This window comes from Panicum virgatum, chromosome 7K (genome assembly GCF_016808335.1).
Source record: "Panicum virgatum strain AP13 chromosome 7K, P.virgatum_v5, whole genome shotgun sequence".
NCBI lineage: Eukaryota > Viridiplantae > Streptophyta > Magnoliopsida > Poales > Poaceae > Panicum > Panicum virgatum.
Genome location: NC_053142.1, coordinates 22,373,101 through 22,396,206, shown reverse-complemented (window position 1 = coordinate 22,396,206; position 23,106 = coordinate 22,373,101). Strand labels below are relative to the sequence as shown.

General features: G+C 46.7%; 3 protein-coding genes across 4 annotated transcripts; 1 reads left to right on the top strand and 2 right to left on the bottom strand.

Moving 5' to 3' along the window:
• The first annotated feature begins 608 nt into the window (after positions 1–608).
• Positions 609–5,271, top strand: LOC120640543 (serine carboxypeptidase 1-like). Its single transcript, XM_039916414.1, has 13 exons — positions 609–836; positions 917–1,130; positions 1,799–1,921; positions 2,016–2,118; positions 2,206–2,243; positions 2,348–2,449; positions 2,620–2,700; positions 2,783–3,022; positions 3,368–3,433; positions 3,540–3,661; positions 4,196–4,309; positions 4,683–4,728; positions 4,936–5,271. The coding sequence occupies exons 1-13, from the start codon at positions 691–693 to the stop codon at positions 5,017–5,019; spliced, it is 1,479 nt and encodes a 492-aa protein (XP_039772348.1). The 5' UTR covers positions 609–690; the 3' UTR covers positions 5,020–5,271.
• A 97-nt stretch (positions 5,272–5,368) lies between these two features.
• Positions 5,369–21,534, bottom strand: LOC120640541 (FACT complex subunit SPT16-like). 2 transcript variants are annotated; one of them, XM_039916411.1, is made up of 2 exons: positions 21,305–21,534; positions 5,369–8,965 (listed from the first exon to the last, which is right to left on the bottom strand). In XM_039916411.1, the coding sequence occupies exon 2, from the start codon at positions 8,931–8,933 to the stop codon at positions 5,772–5,774; it is 3,162 nt and encodes a 1,053-aa protein (XP_039772345.1). In that variant the 5' UTR covers positions 8,934–8,965; positions 21,305–21,534; the 3' UTR covers positions 5,369–5,771. The 2 variants fall into 2 exon arrangements, with proteins under 2 accessions (XP_039772345.1, XP_039772346.1); XM_039916412.1 differs by lacking the exon at positions 21,305–21,534 and adding an exon at positions 10,584–10,830.
• LOC120640544 (54S ribosomal protein L27, mitochondrial-like) lies at positions 12,854–15,677 on the bottom strand. The gene is made up of 4 exons (XM_039916415.1): positions 15,496–15,677; positions 13,742–13,839; positions 13,533–13,654; positions 12,854–13,333 (listed from the first exon to the last, which is right to left on the bottom strand). The coding sequence occupies exons 1-4, from the start codon at positions 15,660–15,662 to the stop codon at positions 13,094–13,096; spliced, it is 627 nt and encodes a 208-aa protein (XP_039772349.1). The 5' UTR covers positions 15,663–15,677; the 3' UTR covers positions 12,854–13,093.
• Positions 21,535–23,106: the final 1,572 nt, after the last annotated feature.

Below are 23,106 nucleotides of genomic sequence, written 5' to 3'. Positions count from 1 at the left end.
ATATTTCTAGAAATTTTAGAGAAAAAAATAGGTCAACTTTACGTTATTCTAGCTATTTACACTTGCACACAAAAAGTTTCTAAAAACCATATTTTTAGAGTTTATAACATCCCATAAAAATTACGGAATATTACAAATCTAATCTTAGTGAGAAAAAATTTCAAATATTTTAACTTTTATAGTACAGATTATAGTATAGATAGATAAATATGTGTGGTCCTCCCTAATTCAATGGTTCCATTTAAAAAACTTGTACACAAACATTCTTTTGAGAAAACTATTTTGAAAAATTTCCAGTGAAGTTCATTCATATAACTTTTCGTTGTCAAAAAGTTAAGTCAAATAGTTTATGAAAAAAGTTCTACACAAGGAAATACCAAAGAAAAAAAGAAAACGGGGCTGGTTTATTGGATTTATCGTCGCGCTTGGTGCACTCCGGCGGGTGGTGCGACTCCGACGTCGCGCCGATAGGATCCAACCAACAGCATCGACCCCACCTGGTTCCAATCCAACCACACCGGAGCCGGACACATGCGACCCGCCCCACTGCCCAGTGGGTCCCAGTCTCACCAGATCCGTGGGGCCGCTCCGCTCTCGCTTACTGGCCTGCCTGCTCTGCCAACCACACTCCCACCCCTGCCGCGCGCCAGTCTACTCTTCTCCTGGCCCGACCACGAGCTCGTCTCCTCCATGGCCTCCCCCTCCCCTCTCCTCCTCGCCCTCGTGTCGGCGGCGCTCCTCCTCCGCACGCCCGGCGCCGCCGCCGCGCCCGAGGAGCACCTCGTCACCGGCCTCCCCGGATTCCACGGCTCCTTCCCCTCCAGCCACTACTCCGGGTAACAATAATAACCTCCCTTTCTTCGATCATCGGTTGGTTTGAGGTGAGATGATGGCTCTTGACGCTCCTGCTGCTCAGGTACGTGACGGTGGACGAGGCCAGCGAGCGGAGCCTCTTCTACTACCTGGCGCTGTCGGAGCGCGACCCGGCCGCCGACCCCGTCGTGCTCTGGCTCAACGGCGGCCCCGGGTGCTCCAGCTTCGACGGCTTCGTCTACGAGAACGGGCCCTTCAACTTCGAGCCCGGGAGCACCCTGCCCAGGCTGCAGCTCAACCCCTACAGCTGGTCAAAGGTAAAGTTGCTCGCTGCTGATGCAGCTCCTCTGTTTCGGCTTCTCGAGATTTCGTCATCCCACCATCCCAGCAGGGTGTCACCATCTCTACCTTGGAGTTGGGTGCACCTTCTGTCCTCATTACACCCATAGAAAAAATATTATACAATTTATAAATAAAGTGATTGGTGAGGTTTGTTGAATCCTTCGTCCGTTTGATTTTCACCTAAATTTTTAGTTTGGTTTGGTTTGGTCCGCCTCGTATTATTGATAAGTGAGCTTTAATCCATCCCGTATTCGAGTCGGACCAACATCTTTCGTCCACGATTCGATCACGTAGATCCCTAAAAATTAACGCATAAGTATTAATACGTATCTAATATTTATACCAACTTTGTTCGTAGTAATGCACGGGCATAATTACCTAGTCATTTAAAAAAGAAACAACTAATACTCTTGTTTGCTTGCACATTTCTGCAACTTCTTGCTTCACCACCTGTTTTAAGGGTACTTGGTTTATATACCTTTTGGCAAAAGTATAGATTCAGAAAGTTACTACAATGAATGAAGTGCGTCCAGTGTGTTGGACAGTTGATTTTGTGCTCTATCTGTAGTCCTTCTCTCCGCCTGTTTACTGGCCCTGTCAATTTGCCAATCCAAGTGATTTCGAATTTGTATAATTTGAATAGGTATCAAACATCATGTACCTGGACTCTCCTGCTGGCGTCGGAATGTCCTATTCGTTGAACAAATCGGATTATACGACAGGTGACCTGAAAACTGCAGCTGATGCGCACACGTTCCTTCTGAAGGTGCTCTGCTTCAGTACCTCTATCTAGTTGTAGCTTTGACGTCTAGTGGACGCTTTGTGTGTGGAACTTGATGCTGATTAATGTGCTGCTGCAGTGGTTCGAATTATACCCCGAGTTTCAGTCGAACCCGTTCTACATTTCTGGGGAGTCATACGCAGGGGTTTATATTCCCACGCTTGCTGATGAAGTTGTCAAAGGTTGCCACTGACTCACTAAGATACAGAGCATCGGCAGCATGCCTAAGATCATCCAAAGTTTTACCTCTTATGTTTATGTGCTGACAGGGATAGAAAAAGGTGTGCAGCCAAGAATCAATTTCAAGGTAATACCTTTCCTCCAGTCTCATTACATTGTTATTCCATTCCACACCTGTATGCGGCTAATTTAAGTATGAGTTACAAACAGAAGTTTGCTACATCTATTCAGGGCTATCTGATTGGCAATGCATTCACAGACGTCGACTATGACTACAATTCCTTTGTGCCTCTTGCGCATGGGATGGGCCTCATCTCAACTGACATGTTCGAGGTCTGTGATTCAACTCTTAGTCTAGTTTCGTTGAAAGCACTGCTGCTTAGAGAAGAATCTGTCGCTCTAAATCATCTTGGTGATGGATGATCACAGTTGCAGATGTAGGTATCAGCACCACAGATAGTTTTCATTTCTGACTAAATAGAAGTTAAAAATGATCTTTACAGGATGTCAAAGCCAGTTGCCATGGGACGTTCTTTGGCGACGTAGACGACCTGTGCCAAGAGAAGATAGAAAGAGTTCATTGGGTAATATGCAGGGCATACAGATCGACCAAATATGTGCAATCTTGTGGGTTCTGTAGTAAGGCTCCATTTCTGGTGTCTGCAGGAACTGAAAGACCTGAACAAGTACAACATCCTTGCACCCTGCTACCATCATCCTGAAATTCAAGAGGTAGTGTTCGCCAACAGCAGCTTGCCGTTGAGCTTTAGAAGGCTTGGAGAGACCGATAGGCCATTTCCAGTGAGGAAGCGTATGGCAGGGCGATCATGGCCCCTCCGTCTTGCTCTAAGGGGTGGACGAGTTCCAATGTGGCCCGGGCTTGGTGGTAGATCACTTCCCTGTACGGTATGAAATTTAGGGCGATGTCCTGCCTAACCAATCTTGCAACTTTCACATTTTTCCTCCTTCGTAAGTAAAGCTTTCAATTGGTGCTCCAGCTCATTTCAAAAAATAACTAAAAATTTGAGCTTTCTTTTATGTTTCACTTGGTGGTAGTTTTGAGGGCTAGTTCAATTGTCGATGTGACCACAATATTTTTCAGATTATAACTACCTTAGTTACTAATTTCATTAATATGGTAGTCAGTACGGTTGGTTGTGTTTGTCATGTATTTAACAGAACAATGGTACTTGATCTTTGGACGGCTATTTTTGGCCCTTCTTTTTGTTTGACATTTGCTTGTACTTGCAGAGTGATGAACTTGCTACTACATGGCTAGATGATGAAGGTGTCAGAGCTGCAATTCATGCCAAATCGGTATGATGATGTGTATGGAATCAAAAGTTATATTTGAAGTAATCCTAAAAGTCAGAACTAACCTGCTGTTCCTTGGGGAATTGTATCAACAACCATGACACATCAGAAAAGCTTAATAGGGTCGTGGGAACTTTATACAGCAAGAATAGACTACACTCATGATACAGGAACAATGGTGAGCTATCATAAAAAGTTCACAGCCCTTGGATACCGCGTGCTAATTTACAGGTACAGAAAAAACCAGTTAATTTATCTTTTGCGGATGTTAAATATGAGGAATTAAATATTCAAACAAAGTGCAAACAAACTTGAGGCCACAATTGAATAGTTTTGGTTGGTTCTTGGAAGCATATTCTCTGGTTAGGAAATGAGTATAAGCCAATGTACCAAGCAAACGAGATTTTATATTTTATTTGAACTGGCAATCAGAGGAGCATAAATCTCATGTCTTATTTATCGAATTTCTGTTTTGAACTCAAAGCAAAGGATGTGAATGTAAAAAGTATGAAAAGAATATATATTGTTGAATTCTTGATACTACTCAATTTCACTGTAATATTTCACAGCGTTAATGCTACTACTAAGGATACTTGGTCTAGTGAAAGCATTTCTTCAGCGCCTAAGATATGATCCTATATGAAAGGGCATTTTTAGGAGATTCTTCTAAGCATACGACTTAGAGAGAAAATGGCAGATGATATAGTAGAAACATGTCTAATAACTTATAAGACTATCTCACAATGTTTGGCCGTTATATTGCAGTGGAGACCATGATCTATGCATCCCTTTACCTGGAACTGAAGCATGGGTGCGGTCAATAGGCTACCAAGTTGTCGATAGATGGCGGCCATGGTACTTTGGTGATCAAGTTGCTGGGTACGGTGTTGTGGGTCCTTCCTTCGCCTTTTTGCCTTGGAATAAATAGATCTCACAGTGCATGAATGATCACTGCATTTAAAAGCTCTGCACCAACTTGGCCCTGTAGAGCAATCAGTCAATGAAACCTTGACCATGAAAGTTCAGGAAGAATTTGTTCAATTTAGTTAATGATTAAAAATGCCTGGGTGCCAGTTAAAGTTCCACAAAAAATGGTTCTGCCTTAATAATAAAAATGGTTGTGCCTTTGAGTAGAAACAACGATGGAATTGAAACGAATGTGTCTGGTAGGACTTAAACTGATTGGCTTCATCTTTTGGAGGAAATAATATGTCCCAAAAGTTTGATCCTAACTTAATTTGTACCATTGCAGATACACGCAAGGCTACGATCACAATCTCACCTTCCTCACAATTAAGGTACAGTTCCTTCACCTGTACTTGCACCTGAAAATACATTTTGCATATCAGACTAGTGATTTCCTCACGTGGTTCATATTGAATCTCCTTACCTGAATGAGGATGCCAATATAACATTGATCAGTTGGGCTGCCATCAGCAGAACTCGGTGAATTATCTATTGCAAACTTGGGTGAAACTTTTAACGTGGCCGTGCCAACATTTCAGGGAGCCGGGCACGCTGTCCCTGAGTACAAGCCCAAGGAGTCGCTCGCATTCTACAGTCGCTGGCTGGCAGAAGAGAAGTTCTGAATTGATCTGATCGGAGTTGCAGCAGAAAACTTGCAGGCCGCCTTTTCCACACTCGCAAAGTTGCGGTCAGATTGCTGATGCAGTTGGCTCAGTACAAAATGTAAACGAATCCAAAAGATTTTGTTTGGATCGTTAACCATTTAGATATGTCCCTATTTAGGAGACGATATATCCAATCAAGCTTCATGCGAATTGTGAAAACTCAAATGCTTGCTCCTTTGAATTGTGAAGTATAAAAAAATTCTTCAAATAGTGAAAATGTTTAACGTGTAAGCCAAACCGAAAAACATTGCACCTATGTACATAGAAATAAGATGAGACCAAAAATTAAGTGCAGAGGAAATTCAAATGCTGCTGCATCCAAAGAAATCTCCATTAGACCAGCACTGCCATGTAGGGTTAATGTACCAAAAAGGTTGAACTGCAAGCACAAATAAATATTATACAACCTGGAGGTCCACCTACTACCAGGAAAATATTACATCAATGAGGATACTACACCAATCAATCAACCCAGGATCTCCTTTCCCCAATGACGCAAGTTCAATGTTCATCTCATCCACTATGATCAAGTTCACCAGACAGCTGTCACCTTTCACCCAAATGGACTAAGCTACTGCAGAGACAGAAAGTAGTACCAAGATAATCTAGTAGGGATAACAAACGACACTCCTACAGATATGCCTCCTCAAGTGAGGGAGATTCAGGAAGCAACAGTGTCACCATAGCACCCAGCAGGTACCATTCTACGTTCACCTGAACTTTGGCTTCTTGGAGGGCGGAGCTCCCTTGAAGCTGCTGCGCTCTGGCGCGCGCGATTTGCCAAAGGTCTTCGCCTTGCGACGCCTCCGCTCCTCCTCGCTATCCGACTCAGCGCCATGCTCCCGATCTGCGTTACTTGCCTCGCGCTCCAGCTCCTCCCAGGTCTTGCCCTTCTCCTCCTCCGAGTCCTCATCGGACTCCTCATCAGCATCATCTGATTCCACCAAGGACTCTCTGTCAGAGTCATCATCTTCTGACTCGGACTCAGGCTCGGCGTCAGAAGGCTCATAGCCCTGGTCTGACTCCTCTGTCTCCTCAGTCTCGGAGTCGCTCGCCTCCATGTTCAGGAATTCCCAGCCACCGTCATCAATAAACTTCTGAGGATCATCAATGATAGTTTTCAGGATAGGACGCCAGTTCAGATTCAACCTACTCTCGTAGTACTTGAGGTCAGTCGTATCCAGCCACTCCTTTATCGCGTCGAGTGATGTCGAAGGGATGGAATCTATGCGGAGAACGTCCTTCTTGAAGTCCTTGAACACAATAGCCATGTCAAAGTTCTTTGTTCCAAAGCCCACCCTCTCCAGGTTAACAATCTCTATCTCACTCAGGCTCACCACAAGGAAGGGGGTCTCAATCAGCTCAACCAAACAAGTAGAAGTTGGAATTATGAAAGCAGAAGCCTTGTAAGGGACTCCATGAAACCCAAGCTCTCTCAAAGGGACATCAAACTCCAGATCAAGCCCTTTGAATTGTGGCTGTGACCAGTGGTCATTAACCTTGTTCACAAAGTTCTGGAAATCCATGTTTATTCTGTTCTTCCGATCCCTCTCACGCTGCTCTTCCTCAATCTCATCAGGATCGAGTGCAGATCTCCTACTACCACCAAGAGTTTGAACAACATCCATCACTTCAACATAAAACTGGACATCCTTTGTCTTCTTGTTTCCAACCATGATATGGTTATGCAAATGGAAATGAAGGAGAGTAATCATTTCTTTCTCTGCAGGCTGGAAAAAGGCATGCTTTATATTACCATACATGATGTCCACACGCTCATCAGCCCTTGACGTAGAATATCTGAAACCATTGAAATGAGCCTCAAGATTTCCTGTGAGCTTCCTCCCACGGCCACCAAATGCAGGTCGGATCCACACATCAGAAAGTCTCATCATCTTCATTCTGTTGTTTCCTATCTGAAGCTTCTCCTGAGTAACAAGGGTTGCCCTTTCAGCTCTCTCTGACTCCCTTGAAGCAACTTGCCTCCTCAACGTTTTGATCTGCTGAACAACTTCACTGCTATGCCGTGGGTCTTTTGAGCGAAATGTAATTTCTTTCAAGTAGATAGCACCTTGAGAATTCAGCTTGCTATCATTCGAGAATGGCATGCCAGGCACATTGAAGAAGATGCGGATAGTACAGGTACGGTTGTCCTGGTGGCTTGTCACACTCTTCACAGTAGAAACATGGAAAGGCACCATGCTGCCATATATAGGTAAGAGGACAGCTTCATTCTTCTGATCTACCTGTATCACCAACTCTCTAGCAAATGGTACATCATTAACATTCTTGTACGCAACAAGCTCATTCGACCTTGCAGGACCATGTCCTTCACCAGAACCAGAACCACCCCCAGCAAGCCTTCTAGCAGTCTCTTCATTCTTTTGACGAGCAAGTTCAGCCTGGTGCTGTCTCCTGAGCTCTTCCTTGGACATCTCCTGGTTGTCCGACCTGAGAGTAGCCTTGGTTGGCACGACATCCACGGGCTTCGACTCCACTTTCGCTGCAGGAGCATCTTCCTCATCTTCATTGAATGAATAGGCAACATCCTTAACAGCCTTGGAACATGGTGCTGTCAAGATCTCATTTCCTTTTTCAGTGACTGAAACGGTATCAGCTAACAACAGTGAAAACTGTTTTGTCTTCTCACTGGTGGTTTCTGCCTGGAGATTATGCAAACCAAGAGAAACATTAAAAAGCATTCCTTGTTTTATCCGACGATCATTCTTGGCATTCAGATTTAACCCAGATTCTCGGAACTCAAGGCCTATTCCAGTTCCCGCTGACTTTGTTAAATGGGGAAGTAGTTCAGGAGCATCTTTCTCAATCACTGCCACTGCAGCTTGATAAACCGCACTCATCTGATTGCCTGGTTTCAATGTTTGTATAGCAGCCTCATGAGCTTTCAGAAGGGTCTCATATGCTTTACTTTGGGTAGGAGTAGCATCTATCAGATATGTCCGGGCAACATTTGAACAATAGCTCGAGTATTTGGAGCCAATTGCACAGATGATAACACTTGCAGAATCGTAATAGAGATAATCATCATTGCTTGAGGCCCCAGGCCTGAGATCAAACTTCCCCCCACTTTGAAAGACTGGAGGGTAGCAAATATCAACATTTTCAGGTTTCAACTTCACCTTTACCTTGAGAGGGTCAAGAATAGCCTTTTCTGTGTCATCCATCAATGTGGAATGTGAGACTTTCTTCTCCTCATCAATAACCTTCTCCAACTTTGGAACCACAAAATTTCTCAGTACAGATGTAGTTAAGTACGCAGCCTTCTTCACACAAGTGATCTCTGTGGTGTCCTTCACAGCAAAAAGCTCAGAGAAGCCATTTGTCACATCTGTAAGTTGTATAGACGACCCAGATAACTTGTCTGCCCAAGTTTCAAGAAGCTTACCCTCAGGTGCCTCTTTTGCGATGTGCCCAACAAGGGGATTGCCTGATTTCGACTGATTGCGAACAGTCTGCAGCATGTCGTCCATCAAGTCAGCACCATCTCCATTCTTAGCTTTCACATGCAAGACAATATCAGCACCAACAGCCTCACTTGCAGCCTTCTTGAGGGTCCCAATCAGATTTGCTTTCTTCTGACTGCACAAGACATGTATTTGCTTGTGCATGAAGACAATTATCGTTTCTGGAAATTCATATCCAAGTAACCAAATATCCAGAGCTGAGGATTTCAAATAACGAAGATCCTCAGAAGGAGGTGGGGTAGCAATGGCAATAGCATCAGAAGAACCCCAAAGATCAGACTTGTGTTCCTTCCAATGGTCATAGAACACCTTCAACCGCTTACTAAAGTTATCTAGATTGATTGTATAGGTTCCAGATCCCCCTTTAGCATTACCATTATCAGCCATCTTTTTCAAGAAGCTAGCATTAACCTAGGCAACTGCAGAAAGAAAATTGACAAAGTGAGTCAAATGCAATCATTTGAAGATTACATGCTTATCCTACCAGCAGGTAATGTTATGAAAGTATGAGCATGACAAAAAAAAATATTGTAAAACAAAGAGGAAACTGTACAGGCAAAAACGATGGAGCAAGATTGTTAAATTGTCAGTGGTTATCATAATAGTTTTTTTTCCTCTAAGAGAAAGGCTTGCAAGAAGCATCAACAATTATGGATTAGCTATTGTTACAGCGAGCAATCATTATCCCAATAACACCAAAATAACACTGTAAAAAGACATTGCTTTTAACATTACATAAAAACAACTTCCTAGTCCAAACTTGCATCTCAATAGCATATCAACTACCACGGGTCAATCTGGATAGGGGAATCAAATCAGGATCCAAATCCTTAGGAACTTAATTCATCCAAATGGACCATAAGTGGATTATGAAACATAAATCAGTATCCATATGACTGGTAACTAATGGACTCCAGAGCTCGGATCATTGTTTCAGTAAATATCAAAACATCGTTGAAGCGGTGTGCCTCTACAAGACATGGTGGTACAAAAAAAATGCCTAATGATAGAATTACGTAACATAGTGTTTTGCAACATTGGTGAACCAATAATTATGTCAAAGAGAACAGCCCCGCATTTAGTTGTCTTTTATAATGACAACATTCAGAGATTATATTACCCAAATAACATGTTATGGGCATGTGTCAAAAGCATATTTACTAATCATGCTGCGCCTGAGATATTTAAACTATAATAATTTATATCAGTGCTTCGAGTGTCATAACAACATTCCTAAAAAAGGTGTATCTAATAAAGTAACGGCATACAATCCTGCAATTTCATTAAAAGATCCCACATCTACGTCATGGCATTATTAACCTTTAAATGAACCAAACGTGTTACAGATTTCCAAGGTAACCGCTACTTATAACAGTGCAAACCTTAGAAACTCAAAAAGGGGATGGCACACGTGGGCACGGCTGTGTTGGTGTGGGCGTGGCCGTTAGCTGGAACAGTGACAACACTTTCAGTTTCTTTGCAACTACTTCCACCACACGAGGTGAGGTGGTTGCGGCATCGGAATCTGGCGCACGCACCCCTGAGGAAGTCTGGATCTAGCATGCACATCTCTGCACCAGATAGCCACGCTCCACCCTGGAGAAATGCCTCCATCTCCAGAATCTCGACCTATGTCGTGCCCATGAACCCTAGGGGGCGATCACCATCTACAAGACCAAGGGAGAAGAGCAATTTTCCCAATCGACATCACCATCCAGGACCACGGTAGCTCGAACACACGGCCCTACGCCTAGGGTTCCTCCAGCGAACCCTACGGCCGGTGCAACCAAGACCGTCCCTACGCCATGGGGAGATGGCTTCGGCCGAAACGGACCCGAACCCCGTCAGGACTTCGCATTTCGGACGCAACAGCTCCCCCGCAACGCGGCGCGCGAATCCGCCACGGTACCGGGGCGGATTGGGGCGCCCGTCCGCGGGAGCGCGGCTCGGATTCGCGGGATCACGGCACCGGAGACACCCCACTGAAGCGGAATCGAACGGGGCGGTAAGAGCAAGAGAAGGCTAGGGTTCCCTTACCCGACGGCGCGAGGATGTGCGAGAGGCGCCGCGACGCGCGCTCCCGGAGGTACGGGTGAGGGCGCGCCCGAGCGGAAGGTGAGGGGCGCGCTCGGCGCGGGGGGGCAGAGGAGCTCGCCGGCGGAGACAGGCTCCGGGTGGGTGCAGGGCGGAGGGGGGCGCCGGCTCGTCGGGGGTGGCCGCCGCCAGCGGGAAGGGGGGATAGATTTTTGGTTAGGGCTTGGGTGACTGGGTGACGGGTGCGGGAGTGTTATGTTGGGAGGGGACGGGGCCACGGGGGTGGGCTGATGGCTGCACCCCGCGCATCCACCGTTCATCCAGATCCAGCGGCGTGCGTTGGCGCGCCACGCGCCCGCGGCCCCGGCGCGAAGTTTCTATTCTTCTGTACGACCTCAGGCCGCTAAATCGCACGCGGGAGCAATCCGAGCATCGGAGGGAGAAGAGATCTACCAAATATTTAGAATCAACGTGAAATATTAAAAATTACTTAGTGAACATGATTTTAACTCTAGGATACAAAATTCCAACAGTAACATTAACACTATGTTTCATATAACATTTGCAGTGAAACATGAAAAGTAATAGTTGCAACATCAATGTAACTATTGCAATATATATCGAAGCGTCCGATATTTTAAGATTCCGGACTTCGATTCTGTAGCATTGCCGATCTAGAATTAATGCAATTCATTTTCGTAGAAAAGATATTTTAAATCGGAGCACCAGTAAATAGAGTAAGTTCTTTTCATCCGCAGGGTGAGATCTAACAGGTCGGACTAATTTTGAGATATATATGATTTATATTCATAACTTTGACAATATGTGTACAGGTAAGAGTAGTGCTGATCGGTGAGTCATATGCAAATGTATGAAACTGAATAAATTAGTGATGCTTTGAAGGAGTTTGAAAATGGTAATGTAAATTACTCGACCAGTTTGTAGTAGGCGAGCTCTAAAATATAGCACTAAAATGGTAATGTAGAAGGAGTTTGAAAATATGGTCGCTAGATGAATTCATTAAGTCTAATTAGTTCATGTGGTGCTATAATAAATGTATGCTAATTATAGATTAATTAATAAATTTATCTCATGAATTAGCTCAGACTTATGAAATTAGTTTTATAATTAGTTCATATCTAGTCCTGTCCTCCTAATTGACATCTAAACATCTGATGTGACTTGAACTAAAAATTAGTCCCTCAATTCATAGATTCAAATACCCTATAAGCATATCTTGTACCTCATGATCCAAGATGGGATCTTGCTATTTCAAAAAAAAAAGGATCTTGCTCTACTAGAATGGCAGAACCACAGAACCCACATGAATGTTACTATAGAATTTTTAATCTATTCTAGGCTCTTGCTAGAGACCTAGGGTACAATGTGTCTCCTTAGTCTCAATGCATGATTTTATCGTACAGTTATCTAGAGCAAAAACTAGGCAGCTGAGCCGGATGAGTTTTATGGGATGAAACTCCTCTCATATCTTATGAAATTTTATCTTCTCTCTTCTCATAACTATCCTGTCATATTAGCAAAATTAAATGCTCATAAAACTCTTATGAAACTCTACTGAGACCGGCGAGAGCAGGAAGAAGCGCAGAGAGATTGCCACAGTCCTTTTCCTTAGGGTTGACAGTTTTCTTGTCCCTGTTACTGCTGGAATTTTTCTTCTTTTTTCTTTGCTACTATTAAATTCATGGGTTTCCACCTGCAAAAAAAATTCATGGGTTTCCATAAGTCGCAGAAACACATAAAGATGGACTTCCTTCAGGTTTTTAGAGGAGGCCTTTTTTATTTCAGGTTTATGGGACAAGTGTGATCGGAGAATTTTCTAAAGAAATTACTTGCACCTTGTCAATTTACAAACATTTCCACCAAAGTGCCTAATATTTTTACTCCCAATAAGTTTGGAATGGAACTTGCCCAATTAAAACACACGTTCCTCCAACAATGACCTATTTTTGCCCAAAAAAATTTCAAATGCATATCCTAGGTGGGAGTGGGACTCCTTCCCTGGAACGGAACCCATGTCTTCCTCCGAGGCCGCCCTTCATGACCACGGTACCTCCAAGATGAGACGTATATTTGTCTTAGGATAGCTTCAGTTTTGAGCACACCAAAAGATTGGGTATAGGATTGGAAAGCTGTTGGAGCATTGTTTTTTACTTTTCTTCCCAAAATAAGTTATTGGGAAAGTATATTAAGCACTCTTGAAGATGCTCTTAGTTGAACGCGGTTCCCAAAATGCACCAAGTGACAAAATTCCGGTCCACAAGTAATCGACACTTCGACATGGATATGAAACCACAAAACCAACATTGAGTCTAAAAATAAGTGATGTTATAAAGGAACATCAACCAAACTCAAATTATCTGCTCCTCACTGAAGCTACGTATAGCTGCAATATTTCTTACTCGCACGCATCTTTACTGGAACAAGTTGCATTGTGCAAGACTAGCACAGGAGCGGCACAATCGGCGGGAAGAGCATAAGCAACTGCATGGTCGCTACAATTGTGCATCCAGGTCAGCTGCAGTAGTCGAGCCACTGGCGTAGACAGGGTGGAGGACATGGCCAGCCACAGGGTCAACATGAACCCATTTCCTGCCAGTCAGTTTGTTGCGCTCAAATCGCACATGTCCTTCCTTCAGGCAGAAGAGAGTGTGATCCTTGCCCATGCCGACGTAGTTTCCAGGGTGGAAGCGCGTTCCTCTTTGGCGAACAATGATGTTTCCTGGTTCCACTTTCTGGAAAATTAACACAAATGTATGCCATCAATTAACAAACTAATAGCATAAGATCAACTCCTATGTACAAAAGTTATTCTGATAAATGAGTATCCATATGGCATCTAAAGGCTCCAAATGGTAGCAAGTTTGATGCAAGTAAGAAAGTTATTCCGAATTCCATCAATGTCATGGAATGTAAGTTATACAAAGGGTGTACCTCTCCACCAAACTTCTTGACGCCTAAATACTTGGGATTGGAGTCACGGCCATTTTTTGTCGATCCAGCAGTCTTCTTGGTGGCCCAGCGTCTAAACACCAAGCTCATTACTCCAGAAGATTCTGGAATCAAGCATATCTCAGGCAGGTAAAATATTTTTCAGAATAGAAGATAAGTACAAGGCAAACCAACTGCACATATGCTATCACCTGTTGCGCTAGCATACACTGAAGCATTTGAGATCAGTTCTTTGACATTCACTCTCCTGAAAATTGATGAGAAAGCCATTTTGCTTGCCACAGGCCACCTGCAGTCATGAATGATTTTGTTAAACTAGTTACTAGTCTATACACTACCATGGCTGTATCGGATAGGAAATCTACATATAGACAGGCATCATCAGATTTCCAACTTCATCAACTGTAGTCATTTTGGTGCTTTGGTTTTAGTCTTTTATCAAGCCTAAGTCTTGGCCTGTAATGTCAAAACTAGGGTTCCCACTTAGCTATGACAGACTGATGCTTAGTAGGTTCTCCTCTTTACTGTTTTTCATTTGCATTATTTTTTTGTCCTGTCAGAATTAGTAGATACAGCAAGCAAGGTAAAATACAGCATATTGAGAAACTGCAAAAGATGATTCCATGTCTATCTTCCATTTGGCAAGAAAGGAAACAACAAAGTACTGAATCATAACCTCCTGAATATTTAAATTACTGAAAATATGTTTGTAAAAGATTGGAACTGTAGTTTTTTTAAAAAAAGGATATAACCATACTCTTTCTTTCAATATTGGATCTTGTTAAGATGACAGAGTAGTACAAAGTTCTAACAAAATTCAATGAGAACAACAGAAAAATAGTAAATGCTAGTTCATATTGATTTGAGATAATACAACATAGAGGTAGATGCAATATCAGGAACTGCTCAAAGGCAGAAGCCACCAAAATGCAGCCTTGACAAAATGTTTTGAGAAATGAAATCTCTAATGGTTCCTTCGGTAGCTCAATGCCAGCTCCTTGCTGAATTACGCATTATTTCAGTGAAAGTCCCGTTTCTTTCAAAACTAGCCCACAAAACACCGACGAACGTTTTGGCCGGAGAAAGGAACACGTTCGGCGCAGGCACTCAACCACCAAGCCAATTAGCCAATCCATCTGCAGGCATTTGCCTACCAGGCATTTCAACGAGCAGGTGGTGGACAGTGGCCGCCTAAGTTACACCGATTCCGACATGCGCGTTGGACACGACAATTCATCATTTTTCCAAAAATAGTGATACTACGATACCGTATACACATACATACCAATATGAACTAGGCAAATAAAATTGCAATCATCAGCACATAAATAAAGCAAAGTAAAACATGGTTCTAACGTCTAAATTTGAATCTAAGCAACCAGTCAACCACACGGCAACAGAGCACTACAGCAGTACAGCGTACAGGAGTTCAACCAAAGTTAATACAAGCCATGGTTCTAATTCAAATCAAAGACAGCAATGAGATAACTTGTTCTCAGAGCTCAGACTTGGGTTGAACTTGAACCAACCCGATGCCATTCCTGACTAGAAAAACGAACAGAAAAGCATTCAAGATGTACGCATGGCAATGAAAACTGACTAGCTTACTAACTGCTAAGAAGGATCGATGGATTGATTGGGATTTGGAAGAGGAGAATGAACACACTAGAGGAGAAGGGGAGGTAGTGCCGGGCACCGGCGGCGCGTCGATCCGAGGAGGAGAGGCAGCGACGGCGCCGATATGGGGAGAAGCGACGGTGGCGCGTGGAAAGGAGACGCGGCGGCGGCTCGAGTGCGCGTTCTGGGAGGAAATATCGCCAGGGTACGCAATCCAGGGAGGGGTGGCTTATTGGGCTAGGCTCCGTTTCGGGCGAGCGGTAGCCACGGGGAGGACGAGGGCGCCGACGGGCGGGGAGGAGGAGAGGAGGTGGGAGGGGGAGAGTACCTGACCTGCGTCTCCCGGCTCGCGGCGGCGGCGGAGGACGAGCCTGCTGCGGCGGCGGCCTTGGGAGAAGAACGGACGACGGCGTGGCCGCGTGGGGGCCTGCCTTCGCCTTGTGTTGTCGCCAGGGGACCTAGCCCAGCCCCAAAACCTCCATGGTGGCGGCCCATGAGAGTAGAGCGAGTGACATTTGTTGCCTGCACCCTTTTTGCCTTATTTTTTTTGAAAAGACCTTTTTGCCTGCCCTTGTGAAAGAAAAACGTAGCAAATTGTTGGGCCACTTGCATGGTTGGCGCACTGCCGACAAGCCGAGCTCTGTATCGGATCAAGAGATCCGTTCACGTCATGTGTTAGTATGGTGTAAAATACATCACCGGATCTTAAATTTGGCTCAATTTTCAAAATGCATATTTAGTTCTTAAATTTGCTAATCGTATCACGTGAGGTCCAAATCACAATTGTTCAAACTAAACTCAAAGTTATATAATTTGTTCAAATGTAAAAAATTTATATACAAACATATACACGTAAAAAATTATTTATAAAATTATGTTCAAACACAAAAGATATGTAGAAAAATTTGGTAGCAAAATTAAACTCATATATAAAAATATGTAAAATTTGAAAAGAAAAAAGAATTTTAGAGAAACATTGAAAAAAAATCCAGACATAAATTTTTGAAATATAATTTTGGAGGAAATTTCGAAACTATAAGAGTTGATCAAAAAAATTAAAAATAAAATTTGAGGCCACATGTAAGCTCAATATTAACATAAATACTTCCACTTTATAACTTAAAATGGTAATTTGATTTCATGTGACAAAATTAGTAAGTTTATGGAGCTGAATGTGAATTTTAGAAGTTGAAGGACCTAGATGGCACTACGAGTCAGATTCAAGGACCGACAATACATTTTAAGTGTCAGTATCAGACTCTCGTTTGGTTCTAACAGAAAGAGACAAAAAAAAAGAAAAACAGATGCATTACCATTGTCACCACACACCTCCAGTATCCCAAAGCAAACCACGCATACCTTTTTCATCACCAGCGTCACGTAGCTGCTACTTCCTCCGTTCCAAAGTACAATTCATTTTAGCTTTTTGGATACACTATTTTTCTATGTATCTAAATACCAAGGTTCTTAAGGCGTCGCCTAGGCGCTCAGGGAGGCCAAGGCGTCGCCGACGCCTGTCGGTACCCCAGGACTGGGGTACCCCCTCTTGTTGTGACTAGGCAAGAGCCTTGTAGTTATCCTTAACTACGATCAAGCAGCCGGACCCCTGCGGTCCGGAGCCCTGTTCACCCGACAACGGTCCCGGACCTGTCTCACGACTGGGAAAGGTCCAGGAACGACGCGTGTCCCGGAAGAGGCGGGCAGCCTGAACAGCCAGGGCTCCGGACCTCCCGAGGAGTCCGGACCACCTGTATAGTAACCGGACCCCTCACTAAGGGAAGAAGTCGACACCCCTCCCCGAGGTGGTCCGGAGCCGACACGTGTCTGCAGGCACAGACACGTATACAAGATCGCTTGGTCTCCATACTAAGCCTTTCCCACCACCCCTAACGCAATGAATGCAGTGGTGGGAAAGGCTTAGTATGGAGACCAAGCGATCTTGTATACGTGTCTGTGCCTGCAGACACGTGTCGGCTCCGGACCACCTCGGGGAGGGGTGTCGACTTCTTCCCTTAGTGAGGGGTCCGGTTACTATACAGGTGGTCCAGGACCCCATGAGGGGTCCGGGACTTCCGCGGGGGTCCGGACTCCTCGGGAGGTCCGGAGCCCTTCCACCCATGCAATAGAGAGCGAATGAGAAAAGAAGGGTTATTTTTCCCTTAAAAGATAGGCTTTGAAATAGGAATCATGGAATAATGCTGAATTCAAATGTTTATTTTTTTATTTCTATAGTATAAGAAAAGAAAAATAAATTGAATGAAATTCGTGGATTTACCACGACCTTGGTTGTGACCCCATAGATAAAAATGCTGTTCAGGCTGCCCGCCTCTTCCGGGACACGCGTCGTTCCTGGACCTTTCCCAGTCGTGAGACAGGTCCGGGACCGTTGTCGGGTGAACAGGGCTCCGGACCGCAGGGGTCCGGCTGCTTAGTCGTAGTTAAGGATAACTACAAGGCCCTTGCCTAGTCACAACAAGAGGGGGTACCCCAGTCCTGGCATACCGACAGTGGCCCCCGGGCCCACCTCGGGAGAGGTACGAACCCGCGGGTGGGGCCACTATCGCGATGTGTTTCTACGCAACTCGATTGCGTCGGTGTGCTCATGTAGAGAGCGGGTGGCCCGGACCCCTGAGGCCGGTTCACCTGTTGTCAGGTTCAGGTACTAGAGTGCTTTCTACAGGGCGATGAAGGTGTAGGCTTAGGGTACGGAACCAAGCTAAGCGGCTACACAGACTTCGGATCGCTCAGGGAGCAAGCACTACTTCCCGGACCTGGCTCTTGCCGATCGTGGCGAGCGGTCTCCGCCGGAGCGGGCCACCGGAGTGGACTTGGAGCGACCGTGGCGAGCGGTCTCCGCCGGAGCGGGCCACCGGAGTGGACTTGGAGCGACCGTGGCGAGCGGTCTCCGCCGGAGCGGGCCACCGGAGTGGACTTGGAGCGACCGTGGCGAGCGGTCTCCGCCGGAGCGGGCCACCGGAGTGGACTTGGAGCGACCGTGGCGAGCGGTCTCCGCCGGAGCGGGCCACCGGAGTGGACTTGGGTTGTTGCTGACGACCCGATGAAGCATGTTACCGGACCTCATAGTAAGGTGCAAAGAAACCAAGCCTTATACTAGAAGGGAGCCCGGGACCTCTAAAAACAGCAGACTCGGATACTAGAGTACTTGTAACAGGGTAGCGAAGTACGTAAACTTAGGGTACATTACCAGGCTAAGCTACGCGGAGCTTCTCTACCCCAGGATACGAGTACCACTTCTCCAGAGCAGGTCCTTAGGGGTCCGGGCTGCCTTCCGGCTAGAAGGGGTGTCCTCACCTAACCACAAGCCAGCAACTTAACTTGGATCGTTAGCAACAAAAGTAAAAGACTCTGTTTGGGAGGAAGAAACCACAGCCGGTGGAGCCGAGATAAGACCGAGAAAGAAAAATCTCCTTTATCATTGTGGTTGTCACGGTATACATCAGAGGTCGGGATTACGAGGTCGGGCCTCTACCGCTCCGAACCGCTTTTTGCCTGTTTGTATGATAGGGCCAGAGGTCGGGTTTACAAGGTCAGGCATTGACCGCTCTGGACACACACGTAGGCGCCACGTTATTACAAAGGAGAAACTCTCTTAGCTCTTTCTTAGGAGTAACCTACGGCTGCATGCTATACAGCGTGTTCTTCCTCGGAGGCGAAGGCGCCCTGGATGTGCCTGAACCGCATCATCCAGCATCACCTCGGGAGCCCGGGGGACACCTCCTTGCCTAAGAGCTGTCACATGCTTAGGTAGTATGAGACAGATTCTTTGACTTTGAATGGGAGAGGCCCCCAGCCGTCGTCGTCTGCCACCGGAAGCCAGCCCGCCCTTGCGCAGCAGAAGGACCGGTGCGACGCGTGGAGAAGTGCGGTCGTTCGCCGGCTTGTCCTTGGTGCTAGCGCCAGGGGCCCCCGCGCCTGGTGGCGGGGTCCTGTCTGCAGCAGCACCAAGAGCCTTGGGTGGTGCCGGGTGACGACACGACGACACGGTCAGCTTCCTCCGGGATGGCCGTCGGCTCCAGGCTCCATGTTGAGAGAAAGCCTTGAGCCGACGCCACGCCACTGCAGAGGAAGCGTGGCCGTTGCTTGAGAGAAAACCTTGAGTCGACGTAGGGGCGGCAGTGCCCAGCGGCGCCTCTGCTGTGCGCTGCCACGCCGGCTCTGAGGTGTCGCAGTGGCGACGCACAGCAGGCGCCGCTGCCGTGCGCCGCCGCACCGTGGTCGTTGCCGCGCCGGTGCCATGGCCTGTGGCGTGGGTGTGGCCCTGGCTTCCTTCATCTTCTCGTTCGCCGTTGCAGAGGATGAACACAGCCCAGAGGCCCGAAGATCCAGCCAACGCCTGTCGTCCCCACGGACGGCCCCAAAATGTCGTGGGGGTTACTGTCGGTACCCCAGGACTGGGGTACCCCCTCTTGTTGTGACTAGGTAAGGGCCTTGTAGTTATCCTTAACTACGACCAAGCAGCCGGACCCCTGCGGTCCGGAGCCCTGTTCACCCGACAACGGTCCCGGACCTGTCTCACGACTGGGAAAGGTCCAGGAACGACGCGTGTCCCGGAAGAGGCGGGCAGCCTGAACAGCCAGGGCTCCGGACCTCCCGAGGAGTCCGGACCCCCGCGGAAGTCCCGGACCCCTCATAGGGTCCCGGACCACCTGTATAGTAACCGGACCCCTCACTAAGGGAAGAAGTCGACACCCCTCCCCGAGGTGGTCCGGAGCCGACACGTGTCTGCAGGCACAGACACGTATTGTTACAGCGAGCAATCATTATCCCAATAACACCAAAATAACACTGTAAAAAGACATTGCTTTTAACATTACATAAAAACAACTTCCTAGTCCAAACTTGCATCTCAATAGCATATCAACTACCACGGGTCAATCTGGATAGGGGAATCAAATCAGGATCCAAATCCTTAGGAACTTAATTCATCCAAATGGACCATAAGTGGATTATGAAACATAAATCAGTATCCATATGACTGGTAACTAATGGACTCCAGAGCTCGGATCATTGTTTCAGTAAATATCAAAACATCGTTGAAGCGGTGTGCCTCTACAAGACATGGTGGTACAAAAAAAATGCCTAATGATAGAATTACGTAACATAGTGTTTTGCAACATTGGTGAACCAATAATTATGTCAAAGAGAACAGCCCCGCATTTAGTTGTCTTTTATAATGACAACATTCAGAGATTATATTACCCAAATAACATGTTATGGGCATGTGTCAAAAGCATATTTACTAATCATGCTGCGCCTGAGATATTTAAACTATAATAATTTATATCAGTGCTTCGAGTGTCATAACAACATTCCTAAAAAAGGTGTATCTAATAAAGTAACGGCATACAATCCTGCAATTTCCTTAAAAGATCCCACATCTACGTCATGGCATTATTAACCTTTAAATGAACCAAACGTGTTACAGATTTCCAAGGTAACCGCTACTTATAACAGTGCAAACCTTAGAAACTCAAAAAGGGGATGGCACACGTGGGCACGGCTGCGTTGGTGTGGGCGTGGCCGTTAGCTGGAACAGTGACAACACTTTCAGTTTCTTTGCAACTACTTCCACCACACGAGGTGAGGTGGTTGCGGCATCGGAATCTGGCGCACGCACCCCTGAGGAAGTCTGGATCTAGCATGCACATCTCTGCACCAGATAGCCACGCTCCACCCTGGAGAAATGCCTCCATCTCCAGAATCTCGACCTATGTCGTGCCCATGAACCCTAGGGGGCGATCACCATCTACAAGACCAAGGGAGAAGAGCAATTTTCCCAATCGACATCACCATCCAGGACCACGGTAGCTCGAACACACGGCCCTACGCCTAGGGTTCCTCCAGCGAACCCTACGGCCGGTGCAACCAAGACCGTCCCTACGCCATGGGGAGATGGCTTCGGCCGAAACGGACCCGAACCCCGTCAGGACTTCGCATTTCGGACGCAACAGCTCCCCCGCAACGCGGCGCGCGAATCCGCCACGGTACCGGGGCGGATTGGGGCGCCCGTCCGCGGGAGCGCGGCTAGGATTCGCGGGATCACGGCACCGGAGACACCCCACTGAAGCGGAATCGAACGGGGCGGTAAGAGCAAGAGAAGGCTAGGGTTCCCTTACCCGACGGCGCGAGGAGGTGCGAGAGGCGCCGCGACGCGCGCTCCCGGCGGTACGGGTGAGGGCGCGCCCGAGCGGAAGGTGAGGGGCGCGCTCGGCGCGGGGGGGCAGAGGAGCTCGCCGGCGGAGACAGGCTCCGGGTGGGTGCAGGGCGGAGGGGGGCGCCGGCTCGTCGGGGGTGGCCGCCGCCAGCGGGAAGGGGGGATAGATTTTTGGTTAGGGCTTGGGTGACTGGGTGACGGGTGCGGGAGTGTTATGTTGGGAGGGGACGGGGCCACGTGGGGTGGGCTGATGGCTGCACCCCGCGCATCCACCGTTCATTCAGATCCAGCGGCGTGCGTTGGCGCGCCACGCGCCCGCGGCCCCGGCGCGAAGTTTCTATTCTTCTGTACGACCTCAGGCTATCTCCAACCATTCCCCCTATCCAACTCCCCCTAAACATCATTTCTAATATATTTTACTATCTCCCTCCAAAAAATTCCTCCTCTTATAAATCCTCTTCTCCAACCATTCCCCTACTCATTCCCTCTATACCAACTACCATCTATTTTTAAATCATATTCACTTCACATTCCAACAGAACATATTTCGACCGTGCGCGAGCCGTATTTTTATGATGAACAATGCAAATGTTCATCGGTGGACATTTGTATAGTTCGGACAAACTAAAAAAATTAAAAAGTCATTATACCCATATAAATTATATTTTGCAACTCGGTTTTAGGTACATAAATCGTCGTTTCTAACGATGAGGAATACTCATGTATTTTGTTTTTTCATACAAAAGTTGCGGATTTCAACAGTAACAATTATCACTTCAAATAATATTTTGGCCGCAATTTTGTACCGTTTGAATCAATGAAATTCTAATTTGTTTTGCATTACTGTAGTACATGTTGGTGGAAGAGTGTTCTTCACAAAGATGAAGATAGCCTTCTCAGAGCTTGATTCTCTTCCTAACAACGTAGACGAACTGCCCAACTGTAAGATCAGCAGGGAGCCAGGGACGCTGCTGCTGGCCGCTGCTGCCCCGAGCGCCGCACGCCGAGGGTTGTCGATCCCTGCAGCCGCATGAACAGAAGAAAAGAAGGGAAAAGCAAGAGCTAAAACCGAAACTTCGAACTCAAATTAATCACTCAAATCTCAACCAATCCAAGCGAAATTTTGGCCATAGATGCACAACCAAAAGACCTAATAGATACAAGAAGACGATTGCAAAAAGGTTGACTATTCGCTGCGAATCTAGAGAAATACCGGACGTCCCTCTACAGAACATGATTTTGTGAAAACTCAAAATCCGAGCCGATTCGCGAGAGACTTGAGGGAGGATTGAATCAAATTTTCTCACAAGAATCCTAGCAAGGAAACCCCTCAAACAATTTCACGAATCCAAGCCGAAATCATGACGAGCAAAAATTCATCAAAAAATCATCCGAAAATGGAGAAAAAGAAAAACACCCGGGATGATAAGATGAACACGAGATGAAAAGCGGCACGGTGGGGGCCTGCCCTCATCCACGCGGAGGCGGCCGCCGCCTCCCCCTCGCCCGCCAGCGCCACCTTCGCAAAGCCCTCTTCCTCCTGCGCTAGCACGACGCCGAGTCCCGCAGCTTCCCCGCGCCGCCGGCCTCCCCGCGCAGCTCCTTCCGCTCGCGGGAACCGGCCCTCCAACGACCGCCAGCGCGTGGGGGGAGGTCGTACTCCCTCCACATTTGGGGGGAGGAGCGAGCTCTCCCCGCGTGGGGGGACGGGATGGCGTGCGCCGTTGGAGGAGCGAGGGGGAACACTGTTCCCCGAACGTAGGG